The following is an 18,808-nucleotide window of genomic DNA, read 5'->3' on the forward strand; positions in this document are numbered from 1 at the left end:
AGTGTGAATGTGTTTTTTTTTTTTACCCGGTCCAGATCCAATGTAAACTTCTGGTCCCAGGCCTGGTTGCTGACCAACTTCCAGCTTGTCTGGCCGACTACCGTGTTGTCGAGCTTCAACACGGCACTGATCTCATCTGAGGACACACATTCAAAATGTCCTGATTGTGGCCAGTGATAGTGGTCAGTCTAACATGTATATCATGGTCCAGCTGTAGTTCGTTGGTAACTTAAGTAAAGCTCAATGAAATCACAGAATAGGTTTTCAATCTTCTTGATCAACATTGACTTATTTCCAGACAGTGTACAAGCTCAGGCGGACTTACTGGAAAGCTCCTCGCTCTTTGTCAGGTTACGTGAGCTCACACCACGGTTTCGGTTGGCTCGGCTGATGAAGGACGATCTTGTCTCGCTGGGGCTCCAGCCCGGCAGCGGGACAGATGCAGCTTTGGAACGACCAGGGACATTTTCCAGAAGGTCTTGACAGCCCATGAGCCTGACATCCAACGTGCCTGGAAGAAAGAGGAGACGATACACATCCATGAGTCAAACGATCTGCCTCTTTTTTAAAGATGTTCTGCTGTCCTTACTTGCACATTTTACATGGGATAATCTATCAGGCAGGGGTTGACATTAAGTTAAATTCCTGTTTATTCACCATGCTGGTAACTGTAAGAGTCTACTAAATCTGATTGATATTAATATGAGGCTGTGATAGATCTGGAATTGTTACGATCACCTTTCTCTCCTTCTTTCTTCTCTGTGAGAAACTCTTCATCCTTAGATCTTTACTTTAGAGCTCTCTTAAGGGCTAAGATGCTTTGTGAATAACTTTTATCTTTAACAGGATCTAGTCTTTAACTTTAAGGGGAAATTTAGCTGCAGCTCCTCCAGCTGTCTGTCACTGTGACCGAAACTTTTCTCCGTTCTGTTTTCGTCATGCCCAGCTGTCACTCTCGACTCTTCCGGTGATTTTTTCCTTTGAATGATGATTTAAGATTTAAGATTTATTATGATGGTTTGACTTACCTAGCAGAAAAAAAATGACTTACACATTGAAAAATAATCTGAACCCAAAATGTGTCCTTAGAGCAACTCAGATCTAGGTTTTGAAATGTGCCAACATTTTAAAGCCAGGCAAAACAAGGAGAAAGAGAAGAAATCGTACGTGTTTACTGTTGGATTTGTTAAAGATAGAAACCAGTATAGCTGCCAGGGTTTTTGTTTTGTTTGTTAGAAAATAATCTTAATTCTTTAGCACAGGTCAAAATACATCATCCACAATACACAACTAAACAAAAAATCATTTGAAATAGAGGGAATAAAGAATTATTTCCCCCCAGAACACCTCACCTTCAGACATTAAAAGGTTATTGAGAAGACAGAAGGGGTTTGAATGTCACAAGAAGCCGTTATGAGATGAATGCTAATAAAGGTTAATAACAGTCGCTGTGTCTTGAGTCCAGTTACCTGTGAGCGCGGCGGGCTTGGTCACGGTGCTGTACTGGTTCTGTGTGGAGATGATGCTGGATCTGGGACTGAGGGCCGGTGAGGACAGCAGAGACAGCTCTTCAATGATGCTGATGCTGCGAGGATGGTTTTTAGGCAGCTCGTTGAGGCGTTGCTCCAAAGAATATCTCAGGAGGTCGAGCTTCTGACTGGACTCATTGAAACGAGCCTGGGCCTGGAGGGAGGAAGAGAAGAGGGTGGAAAAAAATCAGAGGAGGAAATATGTTGGAATAGATAGTAAAGAAAAAAAACACTGATTACACAGTCCAGTTTACTCGACAGGAGCACAGCAGCAGGGCAGGGATTAGTTTCAGTTACAATCCAAAAGGGGGGTAGAAGAAGTGGATTTTACATGAACAGAAACCTGCTTACATGCACACCACAGACACATCTACCTCTGAATGTGCTCTTTTCTCGGTGACCTTTCCCGTCCCCAGGAGCTTCATGACGTTCTTGGCTCCTTCGGCCACAGCAGACTCTATCTTCGCGTGGTGACAAAGCTCCTCCACCCGAAGGTCCAGCGGGCTGATTATGGGCTTGTCTGGAGTGCAAGGCAGGACGAGATTTATTACTTTACAAGACATTTGGGAATTTTCTGTCCGTTGTGGAGTTTCTCCTCAAACCTTGACATATTGCAGAATTAGAATGCAAGCTGGGGCTCACCCATCACATCATTACTCTCGAAGCTCAGCTCGCTGGCCTGGCTGGCCTTGAGAATCTGCATCCTGATGAACTCGATCTTCGTCTTGCTGTCCTGAAGCATCTGCTGGGCGGTTGCTAGCAACTTACGATCCTACAAACAGCAATGGAAATGGATTACTAATTTTGTAATGCAGGATTAACTTAATTAAATCCCACTTTGATATACATACACACACCCTTTACTTACAATACTTTTACTTCTAAGTAAAGAACAACCAGGAAGCAACAACTACATGAACATCATCCTTTGTCACTTATTGTGTTTTGTTGTTGTATCCAAAACAGCCATGGTGCCGGTTCATGCCCTTAATAGGAGCTAAAGTACAAGTGACCACATGGAAAATCTTATCCATGAAAAAAAGGTGGAATCTCATTGTGGGTTGTAATTGCTGACCCTCACACAAACACACACACACACACACACACACACACACACACACACACACACACACACACACACACACACACACACACAGTTAGTGAAGTAAGCAAACTCCACCCAGAATTCCTCTGAAGTTTAAATCCTGGATGTCGCGGCTGCGTTCAGGAAAGACCTCCGTCAAGAAGGCATTTCCTCTCTGACATCATGACAGGAATACTTCCAACTGGAAGGTGCCTCTGTCTGACATGTGGAGGTGACTTACAAAACACTGTCACTCCCCAACACTGCATTTACTGTACTTCAGTTACCTGCTGAGGTCCTGCATGCAAAAATTCTTGTGTTTTCTTGTATATTATTAAAGGACCTTATGTTTATTCTACTTTAAAACTAAACATGACGTAAACTTAAGCAAGCAGACAATTGTTAAACAGAAGCCATATCAGAGCAAATTTCCATCACAAAGTTTTAAGGACAATTTGTGGACTTCATGCTGGGGTGTAGCAAGGGGTTAATAAACTGAGGTATACTGGTAGAAAGTTGTTTTAAAGTCAGATATGTTCAAAGCAAATCATTTTATATGCTTTGATGTCAAAGCAATCCTTATTTCTTGGCAAAGGGGCAAGTCTGCAAATAACAAATTGTTATTTGAATCTGAATGGATTAAATAAATCAATTGTAACTTGATAGTTAATGAGCTTTAAAGATGGCTTTCTTAACCTCTGGACAGAACCAGGCTAGCCTTTTCCCTCTGTCTCTTTCTGTCATTCTCAGCTAAGCTAACCTCCTGGAAGCTGTAGCTTCACATTGTTCAACAAACACGATTCAGTGATGTCTCGCTTTGAAAGGGAAAAAAAAAAGGTCATTCCCCAAACAACAAACTGTTTATTAAGGATTTATTTTTGGCATGTAACTTAACTTACATCTCAAACATCCACAGAGACACACATGAAGAATAGTTGTTACTGTGGTAATAACTGATGGGGATCTCAGTAAAGTAAATCAAATAAATGAATAAATGAGGCAGTATACTACTCGCAGAGTGCAGATGACTCTACTGAAACTTTACACTCCACTTAACCTTCCACTACAAAGTGGCTTCAATTACCACAGACACAACAGACCTCGATGGGCATCAGCGGCTCTCAGTGCTCCAGCTGTTATTAGTCCCGCTGACTTCACACACAGACACACATCCCAACTAAATTATAGTGTTTCTCTCTGAGCATTAGAGGAGCCGCAGAGAGCCCAAGAGCTCTGTGAACAAACAGCAATGCATGACACACAGTACGTGTCAGCGCCTTCTCATGTTTCCCTCTCCCCTACAGGGAGGCTGCAACAAGCAAATCTTACATGCACCATTCCACCATCTGCAGACTGAGAACCAGTTTTAAACTAGGAATGATTACTACAGTTTTGATGTGGTTAAGACTACGGTAGCTTTAAAAATAAATGCGCTAATAAGAATGATTAATTGTGACTCTGGAAATCCTTAAAAAAACGGTTTCATAAAGCCTCATTTCCACAAAGCGGTCTGGCTTGGTTCAGTACAGTTTGGAACAGTAAACCTGATCCTGCTTGCGTTTCAACAGCCAATGAACCGTTACTTGGTACGCGGGGTGTAACCAGGATGGCGATAGAAGCGTACGCCACGTAAGAGTGTGACACCATAGCAACATGACATCGTGTAGCCCGCCGATAAATTCAACAAAGAACCCAACACTGCAAACTACGGGCAACAATAAAGGACCTGCACCCCCTCTTCACTAATGATCCCTGAGAAGGTCTGCACCTCCCAGGTCGTCCATGGAGCGGTGCTACGAGCTGACATTATCCACAAAAAAAAAAAAAAACAGCCTTCAATTTACTCTCTCAAAATCCAGTGTATTTCTAAACATGGCGTGTTTTGTGCTGTTGCACGAAAGTGGTGATTCTTTTGACCAATCAACAGACAGTATGTCTAGCTCCCCCCTTTAGGGTCAGATTGGTATGCTTTGCACCACAAACAGAAGGGAAGCAAAAAAGTAGGACGGTATGGATCAGTTATTTTGATACCATTCCCACATTTTGACAAAGACAACGTCAATAAATGTTTATAGTACCAAACTGATCAGAACTGGACCGCTTGGTGGAAACTGAGCTAAAGTCTGTCCTGACTTTGTTCTCAGCTAAATCAGGATATAAATATATACTTTTTAAATGTATTTATTTTACCTTACTGTTATTAATGTATGAAAAGTCTAAGGTTGAGATAGATCTTGTTTTGATATTAAGTTGATAGAGGACTTAAAATCCAAAAAGGTAATGAGCTAAGAGATAGAGAGAAAGTGGAAAGTGAGCACATATTTATAAAAACAAAAAAGTTGCCAGTAGTCCTGATTGTTCAGGGGGGGGTTTGTGATGTGTATTATTGCATCCCACTGTCTTAACATGACCCTCCTCAAACCCAAGAGTCATGTGACCCCTCCCGCGTGCTGACTCTTACCTTGGAGGGTCCGTTGGAGTACATCAGAATCATGTTCTCTGCTCCCTGTTTGACCTTGAGCTCGATGTCATTCTGTCTTTTCAGGGCGGCCAGGCGGCTGCTGCTTGTGCACATTCTCACCTCACTGTTGGGGGTATCTGGGGTCAAAGGGCATTCTGGGTAAAGAGAAAAAAAAAAAAAAGTAAGAGTCACCCTCTTATGGCCCTCAGGAAAAAGCACAGATATACGACTCTGCATGTGCTACCAGAGTTCGTCACAAAGATACACTGACTGTAAATAGTCACTCAGCATGTAAGTGCTATTTTTGGCTGCCTGCCCTTTTGAAGTAAGCTAAACAGTCAAGCAGCTCAGTGAAATGAGCAATCACTGCTTATAACAACATGTCAGGTAGCAGCTTCAGAAGTCGCTAAATGAATCCAGACAGGGCTGCTGTTTAGTTCAGCTCAAACAGTTCTTCCAGTCAATAACATTTAGATTTTACAGGAAGCAGACTTTCAGACCGGTAAACCGTGTCAGAGTGACACTTTTCATTAGACCAGATGTGTCTTTTTTAAACTCCTTTTTTCAGACACAGACAACAAAAACATGTGATCAAACAAATAAAAAAAAGCAACTAAAATAATGGAATTAGATTTGTTATGATGCTTTGATTTCATTTCCTGTTTTCTCATTGGCTCTCACCTAATTTCTTTTCAAAAGTTTGACAGCAGAGGGAAACCCTGCAGCCGACTCTATTCTAAGAAACTGGGAACAAAACACTAAAAACAAGTGTGAACTTGCAGATAACTACTACCGCTACAGTGACATAACTGTGCATGCAAATGCTGTATGAACGCTGCTGACAATGACACAATCAGAGCAACGTCAATCTTATTTTTGGGAACACAGCTTTTCTATGCACAACTTAAAAACCAGAGTGATGCTTGACACGTTCATATTTAGGCTTTTGAAGTTTGAAGTCACTCACACACAAAATGTGACAACAAAAACGATGTCTTATAACCCCTGACCACAATTCTGGGAGATGAAGTCATTGTTTTGTTGTCTTGTCTGAACACGAAAAGGTGCAGAGAAAACCCCTCCACAGGGATCACACACGCACACGCACACGCACTAACACACACACACACACACACACACACACACACACACGAGGTGGGCAAAAAAACCTGCCTAACCTCTCCTGACTTGACTTGCTAGTTCAGTTTCTGTATGTCGTAAAGTCACACTTTAGAAAAGTACCAGAAAGAGACACAAGACAGTTCCACCCAATCCAAAACAAAGCCATAAAAAAAAGAAAAAGAAAAGCCCATTACGGCACAAATCATAATCTTCTTGCTTTTTTTTTTTTTCTCCATGTTTGAACTCCAACAGAAAACATGAAAATAGACAGTTTTCCCAGAAGTGTAACGTCTGACTGAGATCACCAAAACTAAACCGTGTGAGCAAAATCAGTTATTCTGCCAAACACAGATAGCAGCAGGCGGGTCTCTGATTCATTCCCTCTGAATGTCTGAAGATTTATTTGAACACCTGCGGGGCACAGGCGAAAAGGAAGCATGTGATTCTTTGAACTGAAAGTTTTAAATGATTCATCTAATGACCCTTAATGAGCTGAGAGCTTCAATGCAGAGATTTCTGAGGAGGAAGGGAGGATGTTCACTGTCCCCAGGCAAAGAGCTAGATGGGACAATCAGAGTGGACACTTGAAAGTTGAGCTGTGAAGCAACATTGAACATGGGCTCGGGGCAAAACTGACATTAAAGTTTTTATTGCATAATAAAAGTTTGTGGCGTCACTGCGAGTGCACAAAGATGAGTTAAGGTCAGCGTTATGAGAAAGAGAAACACATGCATAAGTGCTGCTTATGTCATCCAGACTACGTGGGGTTTCCTCTCCGCGTAGGAGGGCTTTAGTTTTGTCAAGGTCGCATCGAGCCAAGAATTCAAGCACCCGGCGGCCCCTCCCTCTCAGCGTGGTTCAGCCTACGCTGGGCCAGAGGACCAGATACTGAGCTACTGAATAGCTGCAGGGCTGATGTCACTGCTGGATAGATGACAAGGGGAACCCTCCCTCAGACTAACCCCATGTGTGTCCGAAGAGAAGGCAATAAGGAACATGCTAACAATCTTATTACATCATCATTCAGAAAAACTGGACCCAAAAGTGGCGTGGGCGGTTCAGATATAATATGAGGACTGGCAGGAGAGCATCTTGGACTTGAACTCTTGGGCAAGTCTCTTCATGAATGAGGTCATATGTGACAGAGTGAACTGCCTGGTGACCCCGTGTCAGGGCTGCGGCTGCTCTAAGACGCCGCCTGAGAGCGACTCTGTCCACGTCTCTTCAACAGAGTGACGGACTATAACCTAGACGTCTTTACTCCCTCGTGTAACAAACTACAGATGAAGCAACTTTCAGGAAGCAATTGTCCTCTCACAATTAACAAATGTGTGTCATGACTGAGAGTTTAGCTGCCCTCAGCCCCTCGCCATCAATTTGCAATAGGCAGCGACATTCCGCTGGCGTCACGTCTCTTAAAAATAAAGCGCTTGTTCATTAGATAAGGAGTCAGGCTAAATTTGTTCCCACTTAAGATAACCCCTTACCAAGACAACTTCCCTCCCCTCCCCAAGCTCGCGCACACACACACACACACACACACACAACCCCCTCACACAAACCGTCCTCAACTTCCTAAGGTCAACTGAACCAGGGGGATGTGATGCTAACTCACAGACAAATGCCATTCCTTCTCTTCCTGAATTCACCTGCACACTCGCCTCCAACAAAACACTACATTTATGAGGCAAATACTGTAACAAAACATCACTGAACACACACGCTGCTGTTGTGGTCTAACTCTCTCCTAATTCCATTGTTGTGGACAAACGCACAGGAGCGGGCTTTCAACAGCCTCGGAGGGGAACAATCGTCAGCTCATTGTAGCCGTCGGTGGAATGTGGAATGTAACAATGTCAGCCTCTGGAGAGTGAGTCACCTCCAAACACTCAATGAGCTCTGTGTGTTTGTGAGCTCATATAGGTGACACAGTGTAGCCAAACGGATTATATAGTGATATCTTGTGTTTCAACAAAACCAGTATTTAGGAGTGAACAACAAGGTGATAATGGAAATGGCAATAATTGGAAGGCTACTTTGTAACAATCCCAGCTTTACTTAAGGCTCAAAATGAGTCTTTCATATAGAAAAAGAAATAAAAGAAATACTGTAGAAAACTCACGCAACCAAGGACACCTGCTTTTCAGCTGTCAATTAAATCAGCTGTATGAAGAAACCAACCTTATGATGCTCAGAAAAAAAAACTGTTCAATATTTATAGATGTAGTTTTATAGATATATTATTAAAGCGATTATTAATCCATTGGGAAGGTTCCCCCATCTGAATTTCCCTGAAGGAACCTTCCCAAGGGATTAATAAAGTTCCTATCTATCTATACAAATCCTCGTCTAGATTTGTCCCCTTGTTGACGGCAGATGGGGTTTTCCATTGCCCGCGATATAAAATATGAAAATTAAGCAGACCTACAGTATGTACAATCCAATTCATGAGAATGAGATGGGGGAGAGTTGACCTCTGACAACTAAAACATACAGTTCAAACGTTTGGGGCCAAAAATGTCAGAAATGAAAAGATAGTTAGTAAGTATTGAACAGAACAATGATAATCACTCCTCCATCACTGTCGAGGAGTGAAGGAATATAAAAGCAGTAGTTTGGCTAACCCTACAGTTAGCCCTTAAATCAACTAACGTGGAGCGCAATAGCAAACTACGACAACGCCATATTATGTGTTTTTGTTTTAGTGCAGGGGTCAGCAGTAGCTCAGTCTGTAGGGACTTGGGTTGGGACCTGGAGTGTTGTCGGTTCAGTTCAACTCCTTAGGAATGGCCCTCTCACTCTGCATGTCCAGAGGATCCTGTTTGTGCATGTGTGTGTATTTCAGCCTGTGTGTGTGTGTAGCATGTTCAACAACAGAGTGTATAATTGAATTTCCCCTTGCTGGATTAATAAAGTATATCTTCTTTCTGTGACAGCTGTTATTACCACTTGACTGTTTATCTAATCTTCTGTGGCTACATTGACGTCTGTTACCTAGCAGCTCCTCGGGGTCTTTGACCACGATGTGGGCGTTGAGCTCTTGCAGCTCCTGGTGAAGCTCCTCGACCTTCTTGTTAGATTTTTTCAGCATGTTGTCGACATACGCCAGGCTTTTCTTGTCTGTAGTGACCTGAAGAGAGGAGAGAGGAGGAGACTTGAGGAAATCTGATGATTGACTATGAAGATTTAAAACTCCATAATGGTGGTTTAGTGGTCATGGGGAGAGATTATTCAGCTGGTGAAAAAGGTTGTGAAATGTCCTAAGATATTCTAAGAGCTTTTTTTTTCCAGACAAGACTATATTTTAACAGCCGAGAGTTTCAAACACATTAAAAAGGCAGAAAGGGTTCAACAATAGATCATATCGTTTGACAAACGGGAACGGAGGACCAATGTTATTTTTAAGACTGACCCCGCTCAGTGCTCAAAGTCAGGATATTAGTCTCTTACATGTTGACAGATTTCTTTTTCTTTCTGTTTTACAAAATATATCTCAGAGAAACCCAACATGATGGCGAGGAATACTAAATAATGGAGAGAAAGACTTTCAAACTAAATCACGCATTTTACCTTTCGTAGGTTTTCCGCTCCTTCTTTTATCTTCAGCTCCTTGCGGATCTCCCGCCGGATCTGCTCCTTGATCTCGTCCAGCTTCTGTTGGACCATGGTGTCGGACAGGTCCAGGTTGTGTCCCAGACCCAGTCTCTCCGCCACCATCTGGCCCCTGGTATCCCCCTGAAGAGACGCAAGAGGAGGATGAAGAAGAGGAGGTGAGGGGAAGAATGTGATTTAAAGGAAGTCAGCAAGAGAGGAGGAGGAGGAGGAGGAGGAGGAAAATAAGCAAGCAGACAAAAAGAGGAGGAGAGGACATACCAGGGTCAGTAACCTCGTCAACAAGAAGGCCGTGCAGACAGTGTTCAACAGGCTACACACTCTCAACACAAACACTCACAAAAAGAACAGCTACACCTTCAATATTTCCCAACAGCTTGAGCTACTGCCTCAAAACAGAACGCATGTAATTCCATTTTGTCTTGAACAGTGAGGAAGCTGTAAAAACTCAGGAAGAGCAACAGTAATGGTTTCAGCCCAGCAGTTAATGTGTTCCTCATAGTAATCAGTGAGATTCTCTTCCCCCTATCACCAGGTCAATAATGATGCTATTTTTATTAACAAATGCTATATTTACTCTGTGCCGTTTTTTATGTGACCACCTCCTACGAAACAAACCTAATTCAGTCTCTTACTGTTGACTCCTTGCAAGCATTAGCAAGCATCTTTTGGCAGCGCACCAGTTGTTTATCTACTCAGCTGTAACCGGCTAGTTGTCTTAGCCAGGTTAGTCGAGCTCAAAGGACAGAGATCAGTGTCAAACTGAATGTCGTTCAACTGAAGACGAGTATGTTTGTGGAAACAACAGACAGACAAGCTCAAGCTGTTCAGAGATCATCCACAGGCAAGGGTCTTTGACGGAGTCCCAACAATGTTTACTTTATTAAGATACATGATACAAAAAAAGACTTTATTCTTTCAGGGGTTTTTTCCTACTTGACTGCACTATACCAAACTGAGACCCAGAAACTTGTGAGGTACTGTACATGCTGTTCAGTCAATTCTGTGCACTGCTACATCCCTACAGAGGTTTCAAGCAAAAAGGGGCAAAACATGTGTCATCAAGTCCAACCAATGTTGGGTATGTCTGCAAACATTTTAAACATGCCTTTTACTACGGCATCACCAGAATGTGACGGTAAGCGGAACAAGTACAAGCCCCTCTCCTGATAGCGTTCAGAAAGCCCCTCGCTGCAAATTAACACCTGCTGAAGAAATAACTAATGCTGGAGAATGTATCCTGCACATATGCAGCCTGAGCCTGTCTTTGAGTCTTTACCTGTGCATTTCAGTCAGTCTGTCTGTTGTGCCTGTCCTCTATAAATGAGCATAAACTTCCTTTTGTTCAGGACTTACCATCAGGTCAGAGTCTAAGATGGAGCATTAGCCACATTTGTGCTATTTATTTGGGTTTTGTCACTATGCCACTATTTGATTAACTGTTGAAGTTACCAAAAAAATAAAAACAAAACAGAACTAATGCTGTTTTTTCCTGCAGTTTAAGTACAACATTTTACCACAAATATTAACAAGTTTTACGTTGGGCTTAAATAAAATAAATGCAGCGCAAGTGACACCACCTTCAATGCTCTGAAAATCATCTCGCCACCTGTCAGCATTTAGAGACTCCTGCAGCGTGCCCAGACTATCAAAGGGTCAAGCTGTGGTGTGTTTTGAACTTGAGCCAGTCTGTGTGCGTGGTGTTTTACTGCTGCTGTCACTCAACATTTACCTGCATCCTTAAAGCCGTCACCAGTACTAAAGAGGGATTAGAATAGACTTCCTGAATGGCTTCAGCTTTAGAGTTCAACATCTATTCAGTGCTGCGCCGGTGACACTTGTTGTTAGAAAACTGTGACTACTCGAGCATTACTGTGAATAATCCGTTTATTCCTTTCAAGTTCTTCACCTTAAAAACATCTTCTTATTTCACATTTCAAGTTGTAAAACATTCTTTCAATTACATAACGTGGTTACAACTATTAAACCACAACGTATAATCTGAACCTGTGAGTAACTGCTTAAAAACAGGCTTAAAATAGTTTGATTAGCAATGCAAAAGCGTGGTGGTTATAAAACATCTGTCACCTCAGATGTTTTGGAAATATCTTCAGTGCAAAGGGCACATCCTCAAATTCACCGTCTGCAGCTCCAGATAACAGAAGTAACAAAATAAGTCAAATGTATAGGTTGAACCAGATTCCACTGCCCAGTCTGAGCCACAACGGTGTAGTGGCAATGAGCTTACTCTCTAAATAAAAGAAGGGCATAATGAGATGTGGAAAACAGCCCATCACACTGACAACCACGGGGTCTGTTTTGCATTCAAGCCATCGTTTTCTTCACCACCGCAAGTTATGGGTTCAAATACGCCCCCCACCAGCCACCATTAAATATTACGACCGCTTCAGTTGATTTCAAAAGGAAAGCTCAAGACAATTCAGCAAAACCTCCAAGACAATATTTCTGTCTTACCATCGCTTCATCGCTCTCGTCCAACTCCATCACTAGATCAGTTGAACAAACCAGTCCACGCATGTTCTGCTGCCTAGCTGAACTGTCATAACATGAACTCCACTGAAGTTCGACCGTCGAGTAAAAGCAAAGATATCCACAAAAGGTTTAGGCGACGCCACAGCTGACAGAGCCGCCGTCCATAGCCACGCTCATTCACGCAGCTAGTGTCTGCTTCTCTCTCATTTTGCAAGCTCTCTCCCACAGACCATTGACATCAACAGGGAGGATAAACTGTCCAAGCAGCGACAGCCAAATCCCTCTTAGCTTTAACGTTGTGAGGTCAGAGCGGCCCAGAATGGGACCTAATCTCACTCCAGGGAGAGTCTAAAATTAACCCAGGTTCAAAACAAAACACTGGCTGTCCATTGTGCCCCCCCACAAGACCATTCAAGTCTGAGAGTAGATAAAGATGAAGTTTGAGGTTGAGTTATATATTAGAGCTAATCAGATATGAACCCTGCATTGTTAACACTGTAAGACACAAAGCTAAATATACTCAGTCGTATTAGTTATGCAGTCGACAGTTTCCTACAGTGTTGGAGGCTAGAGATGATCTAGACAGGGGACCTGGATAAACTTTACCTTGATAACAACAATGATAACTTATTGGATATTTCCACCTGAGATAGACAGAACTACCTTTAACAAAGCAGAAACAGTGACACATGTCAGATTACACTTCCCACTGCTTGTTTGAGCTGCCATGAGAGGAAGGTGAATTTCTTCTTTAAAAAGACAGAAAGGACTAAATGGAACCAAGAACAAAAATAATACAACATGAGAAGAAAGTGCAATGTGCGATTACATTGTGCAGTATCGCAGCATTCATCGCCCAATATTTAGGGGCTTATATTCCTTTATTGTATAAGAAGAAGAGTGGATAGATCTGAGACAGGGGTGAGAGATTGGGGAATGATACGCGGCAAAGATGCCAAGTCTGAGTCGAACTGGGGCCGCACACTTCTGAGGATTCTATCCCCTGTACACGCGTCATAACCGCTAGGCTATCTGGCACCCCAAGAGACAATGATGATTGATATGAAACTCCTTTGTTGTTAAGGGTATTTTGCCGTTTTTTAATATCCTGGTGAATTTGTTTTGAAGAGGAGGATACCTCTGTGGATAATTCTGCTGTCCTCATGGACGGTTAACTCTGAAGGAATCCTAACCCCTAAACAACTTTTTTTTCCCCCAATACTGTAAGTTTAAGTGATGGCTTATCTGGTTTGTTCAGGTCCCTTCTATAGTCGGGATACTGCTCAACCTGGTAACATCAGAAATCTGTGATGAATATGTGGATTGATCAACAAAGAAAAAAAGCTTTTTGAAAGGAAGAAGCTGCACAAGGATCCAAGGCTCTGTCTGGACACCTCAGATTTACAGTAACCTAGAGGAAAACTGAAATCATCCTCTGGGCTTCTGGCAGATAGATTTATGTTTATGTGGGGAAAAAAACTTCATAGGTAAGATAAATTATTTCCATGGGCTCAGTCATACTCTCGGTCAACCCTCATGAACGCTCCCCCCCCCCCTCCTCTATAGGTGCTCACTTCAGAGGAAACTATAGTTTGCACACATCCTGGTCCAGAAGCTCATTGGTGAGTCATAGGTTAAATGGAGGTCACAACTCCTGGAAGTGCAAGAATTTCTGTGTGAGGGGGAGAAGCCAATCCTGTCTTCTGCTCAATGCCTTGCAAAACTTGTTTGCAGTGTAGCCGTTTGCCCAGCGTGGTTAAAGGACAGCGTGAGGACACCCAAAATGGGCTATTTTACTGCACAACAATGCAAGGAAATCCATGAAAGGCCAATCAGATAAGGTGGAAATAAATCAGGCGGTAGACCCACAAGGTCTGAGCTTTAAATTGAGATCAAACACAGAAAGTATATCCAGAGAAAAGAGAAAAGGGCGCTCTCTTGTGTAACATTGGCTGCTGCTCTCTGGGTACAATACTTCTGTGGATTGCTCTTTTACCTGTAAGGCCCTTATCATTTCTTGCTGCTTGAATGTATTGCCTTGTCGAGGGAGTGACGCTGCACCGGGACTCAGGACTTATTAGGTTCAAAGACGAGTGAGGGAGGAATTGTAAGCAAATGTTTCCACTCTTACCGCAATGCATACAGATTTTGATGGATGGAGGGAGCTTGTTCTTGTCAGTGTGGTTCGGCTGCTAGCTGCTTAGTGAAATGCTTAAGGCTAACAACAAATGAAAAGCATTTCTAAAACCTTTGAGCTTCATGTTAAGTTCGATATTCAAAATAAATATTATTTGCTGAATATGATTTATAGAAAAAGGGGCGTTTGATCCCCCAAAAAAACTAAAACATTATAGCTAAAGTTATGTGAACTGCCATCTAGGACCCTTATTTGATAAAGTCCAAAAATACATATTCCTATAGGAGGTGTAAAGCAACTGTTCTGTGTACACATGTTGAGCGTGTAAAAGAGCTCTTCTTGGGCCTGAGACATGAAAAGAAACTGTGAGGTTAAAGCAAACATTAGGTCTAGGCCTCAAGTGTAAGCAGGTTAACTCGCTCTTTAAGCCTGAAAGCTCCTGCAGCAAGAACTCCATTCACACAATGGGACAATGGAAAAGTTGAGGGCACTATCCAGGCTCAAGCTTTAAATACTGAACCCTTTCCATTTCTGCACGAGGCCTATCTCAGCCTACAACCTGACACCCTGCTGTCTCACCCCGCAGCTGGCTGCAGAGTGTTGGCCACAGCCCCGGTGCTCCGATGCCACCAGAAATAGCAACACAGGCTAATAAACGCAGATCCTTCAAACGCAGCCTTCTCACCGGCATGAGACATATCCCACACTGTGACAAACTATAGGTAATGTCTCACACTGCAGGGCTATGTTAATGGACAGTAAGATAAGTGTAAGAAAATTCATTAAACGCTGAATGTAACAGAGCGGAAAAGTGTATTACAATAACTGTACCTATTATATATCTGTCACTGACAAGAAACATAATCCATAAAGAGTCCAAACACAGAGACAGAGTTTTTTTAAAGGGTAATTCAGAGGCAGTGAGCATCCCAGCTCAAACAGAGGGGTCAGTTTGACTTTCCACTTGAGTGCCCACAAAATGAGTTTTTTACTTTTAACACAGCTCAGTGGAAAGGCACCACAGATCATTTTATACTTGACTTCTTATTGAAATAGTCTTTCAGTTAATGTTAACTGTCTCTGTATCATTACATTTAAGCAATTACATTTCCCTTTTAAACCTTATTGATATATTATTAGAATTAGATAATATTTTGAAAGACTTTGACCAAACAAGCTGTTCACCTTGAAATAAGCTAAACAATCTAGCAGCAGCTCAGCTAGCAGCCCCTCCATATGTTGTGATTTTCAACATTAAAATTCTTCATTTCGTTTTTGATGATTTAAAAATGTTTAAATATACGTTTACAAAAAAACAAAAAAAATCGAGAAAAAAGAAAATACAAAATATTTTTTTGGGGGGGAACCAAATAATGATGGTACACTACAGATCCATACCTCTTAAACATATCCTTAAATTAATATAGTTCATTCAGTCAAGCCAATTGATGACTTTATATAAATATATTACTGAATTAATGGGATCCCATATCAGTAAAGGGTGTCAATATCCAGTTATGTTCAATATTCAAGAATAGAAACAGGTGGTCTTGCCCTCTGTTATAAGACGCAGTTTAATTTGGTCTGCTATGGAAATATAACAGCGTAAGCGAGTGTAGAAAGAACTGCTCATGGCTGAGACATCTTTTCATGGCACTGTGTACAATAAAGACACTTTATGATTCAGCTGGTTCACCCAAGCACCTGTTGCTTCAGTGATCAGTTTCAGTCTGTGCAAGCCCCAGGAATCAAATTAACAAGAAACATTCAAACTTATACTCATCAGAAGTGTTTTTGTTATCTGCTGTAACCTTTTCCCTCCATCAACACTCCCGGTGAATATGAGTAATAATGTGAGTAATCACACTTAGATAACAGAGGCTTATTGATGAAGCTGACATTGATTTAGTGTTAAACGTGATTAAATAAAGTCGTGGATGATTTCAGGTCTTTGGACGCTATCTTAAATAAATAGGAAAGATTTATTTGCAGTATGACGTCACTCAAGTGAAACCACATTGATCAGTGAGTCATGACTGTTCATGGAGAATGATGAGACATGACTGTAAAGCTTTAAACATGTACTTAATCTTTCTTTTAATATGAAAACGTGCATTTGAATGTAAGAATATTATCTGCCTATTAGCTGCCGGTGACATGTTGAGTTCATCCGGTGTGTAACATGTTTTAAAAATATGAAAACTATCAAACCAGTGAACACTAGCTCCTTACAAACTATGGAAATAGGTATAACATTTACTGCATTGTAAAACACTTTTTATTAATAACTACAGTCCATTAATAGTTTAGTGCTGGGTAACTTGACGTGAGGCTACAGACATGTACGTTAACGTTTAACAAACTTTATTTCACAGGTATTATAACTTTTACATGTTTAACAATGACGTCACTTCGCGGTACATGAACTAACACAGCAGCGTCTGGGATACAACTTGGATACACTGAGATACAACTTGTACATTTGAGAAGAAGTAACTTTAGATAATTGTTTCCCAGGCCTCAATCCATGGATAATTCCCAGACAACCCTGTGGGATCTTACAGAGGCCGTTCCCTTTTTAATACATCACCGTGAACACGCAGCCACTGAACTTTAATAGAATAAAACTGTGTGCTAACTTATAATTGAGCCCTTGGAGAAAGTTTGCGCACTTTTCGAAACAGTTGTCAACTTTTCCTACCTGCACGGAATCGGCGGCCATCTTGGTTTTTAGCCTTTGAATCAAATCCTACGGGGAGAGAGGAGGGGAGGTGGGACTCCAAAAACAAGCCTTGTTTTAAGTTTCCCTCTCTGGCGACGAAAAGAAGTGATTATTTGACCAAATCATCGGTCATCTCGGGTACACGGGGACTCCCATGTCGTCTTCACACTTCATTGATGCGCTCACACCGACCTAGAAGGGTCCTGGAGGGCGGACTGGTGATCATAAATAAGAGAGTAGAGGCATGAATCTGTCCCAGAGCAGTTGGAGAAAGAGGCGGTGGTTACAGTGGGAGAGTCCGCCCAGAGGAGCTGCAGAGCTGCTGCTGCTGCTGCTCAGTTACTACACACGTCACACAAAACTTCATAAAATATCACTTTACTTCTTTTATTCTTCTTCTTTGGTAAGGTAAGGCAGACTGGACGCATCCCCGAGACTTTACCTCATGCTGATAACCAAATACATTTAACATTTAATATTCAGTCTATGCTAAAAACACAAAAAATAAAAGCTTGTAAATTATTAATATTTAAGTATGTGAAAACGAAATGTAGGTATTCCAGCAGCCAGCATACATACATACACACAACACAACACATATATACATACACACAACACAACACATATATACACACAACACAACACATACATACACACAACACATACATACACACAACACATATATACACACAACACAACACATACATACACACAACACAACACATACATACACACAACACATACATACACACAACACAACACATACATACACACACACAACACATATATACATACACACAACACAACACATACATACACACACACAACACATACATACACACAACACATACATACACACAACACATACATACACACAACACAACACATACATACACACACACACAACACATACATACACACAGCACATACATACATACACACAACACATACATACAACACAACACATACATACACACAACACATACATACACACAACACAACACATACATACATACACACAACACATACATACACACAACACAACACATACACACACACACAACACATACATACACACAACACATACATACATACACACAACACATACATACATACACACAACACATACATACACACAACACAACACATACATACACACAACACATACATACATACACACAACACATACATACACACAACACAACACATACATACACACAACACAACACATACATACACACAACACAACACATACATTCACACAACACAACACATACATACACACAACACAACACATACATACATACACACAACACATACATACATACACACAACACATACATACACACAACACAACACATACATACACACAACATATACATACATACACACAACACAACACATACATACACACAACACAACACATACATACACACAACACATACATACATACACACAACACATACATACACACAACACATACATACACACAACACATACATACACACAACACAACACATACATACACACAACACATACATACACACAACACATACATACACACAACACATACATACACACAACACAACACATACATACACACAACACAACACATACATACACACAACACATACATACACACAACACA

At 41.5% G+C, this 18,808-nt stretch overlaps 1 protein-coding gene across 2 annotated transcripts in view; it reads right to left on the bottom strand.

Annotated features, from left to right (window-relative positions):
- Window positions 1–17,441, bottom strand: part of pkn2a (protein kinase N2a) — a 26,756-nt gene extending 9,315 nt beyond the window's left edge. The window contains exons 1-9 of one of the 2 annotated variants that reach the window (XM_061043436.1): window positions 17,140–17,441; window positions 9,767–9,931; window positions 9,191–9,326; window positions 5,075–5,229; window positions 2,172–2,301; window positions 1,904–2,049; window positions 1,470–1,683; window positions 326–511; window positions 27–136 (exon numbers count right to left, since the gene is read on the bottom strand). In XM_061043436.1, the coding sequence (XP_060899419.1) occupies window positions 27–136; window positions 326–511; window positions 1,470–1,683; window positions 1,904–2,049; window positions 2,172–2,301; window positions 5,075–5,229; window positions 9,191–9,326; window positions 9,767–9,931; window positions 17,140–17,160 (1,263 nt within the window). In that variant the 5' untranslated portion in view covers window positions 17,161–17,441. Of the gene's footprint in view, window positions 1–26; window positions 137–325; window positions 512–1,469; window positions 1,684–1,903; window positions 2,050–2,171; window positions 2,302–5,074; window positions 5,230–9,190; window positions 9,327–9,766; window positions 9,932–12,283; window positions 12,506–17,139 lie in introns of those variants that run through there. The other variant, XM_061043435.1, reaches the window with a different exon arrangement.
- Between the last annotated feature and the right edge of the window lie 1,367 nt (window positions 17,442–18,808).

This window comes from Labrus mixtus, chromosome 8 (genome assembly GCF_963584025.1).
Source record: "Labrus mixtus chromosome 8, fLabMix1.1, whole genome shotgun sequence".
Classification (NCBI taxonomy): domain Eukaryota; kingdom Metazoa; phylum Chordata; class Actinopteri; order Labriformes; family Labridae; genus Labrus; species Labrus mixtus.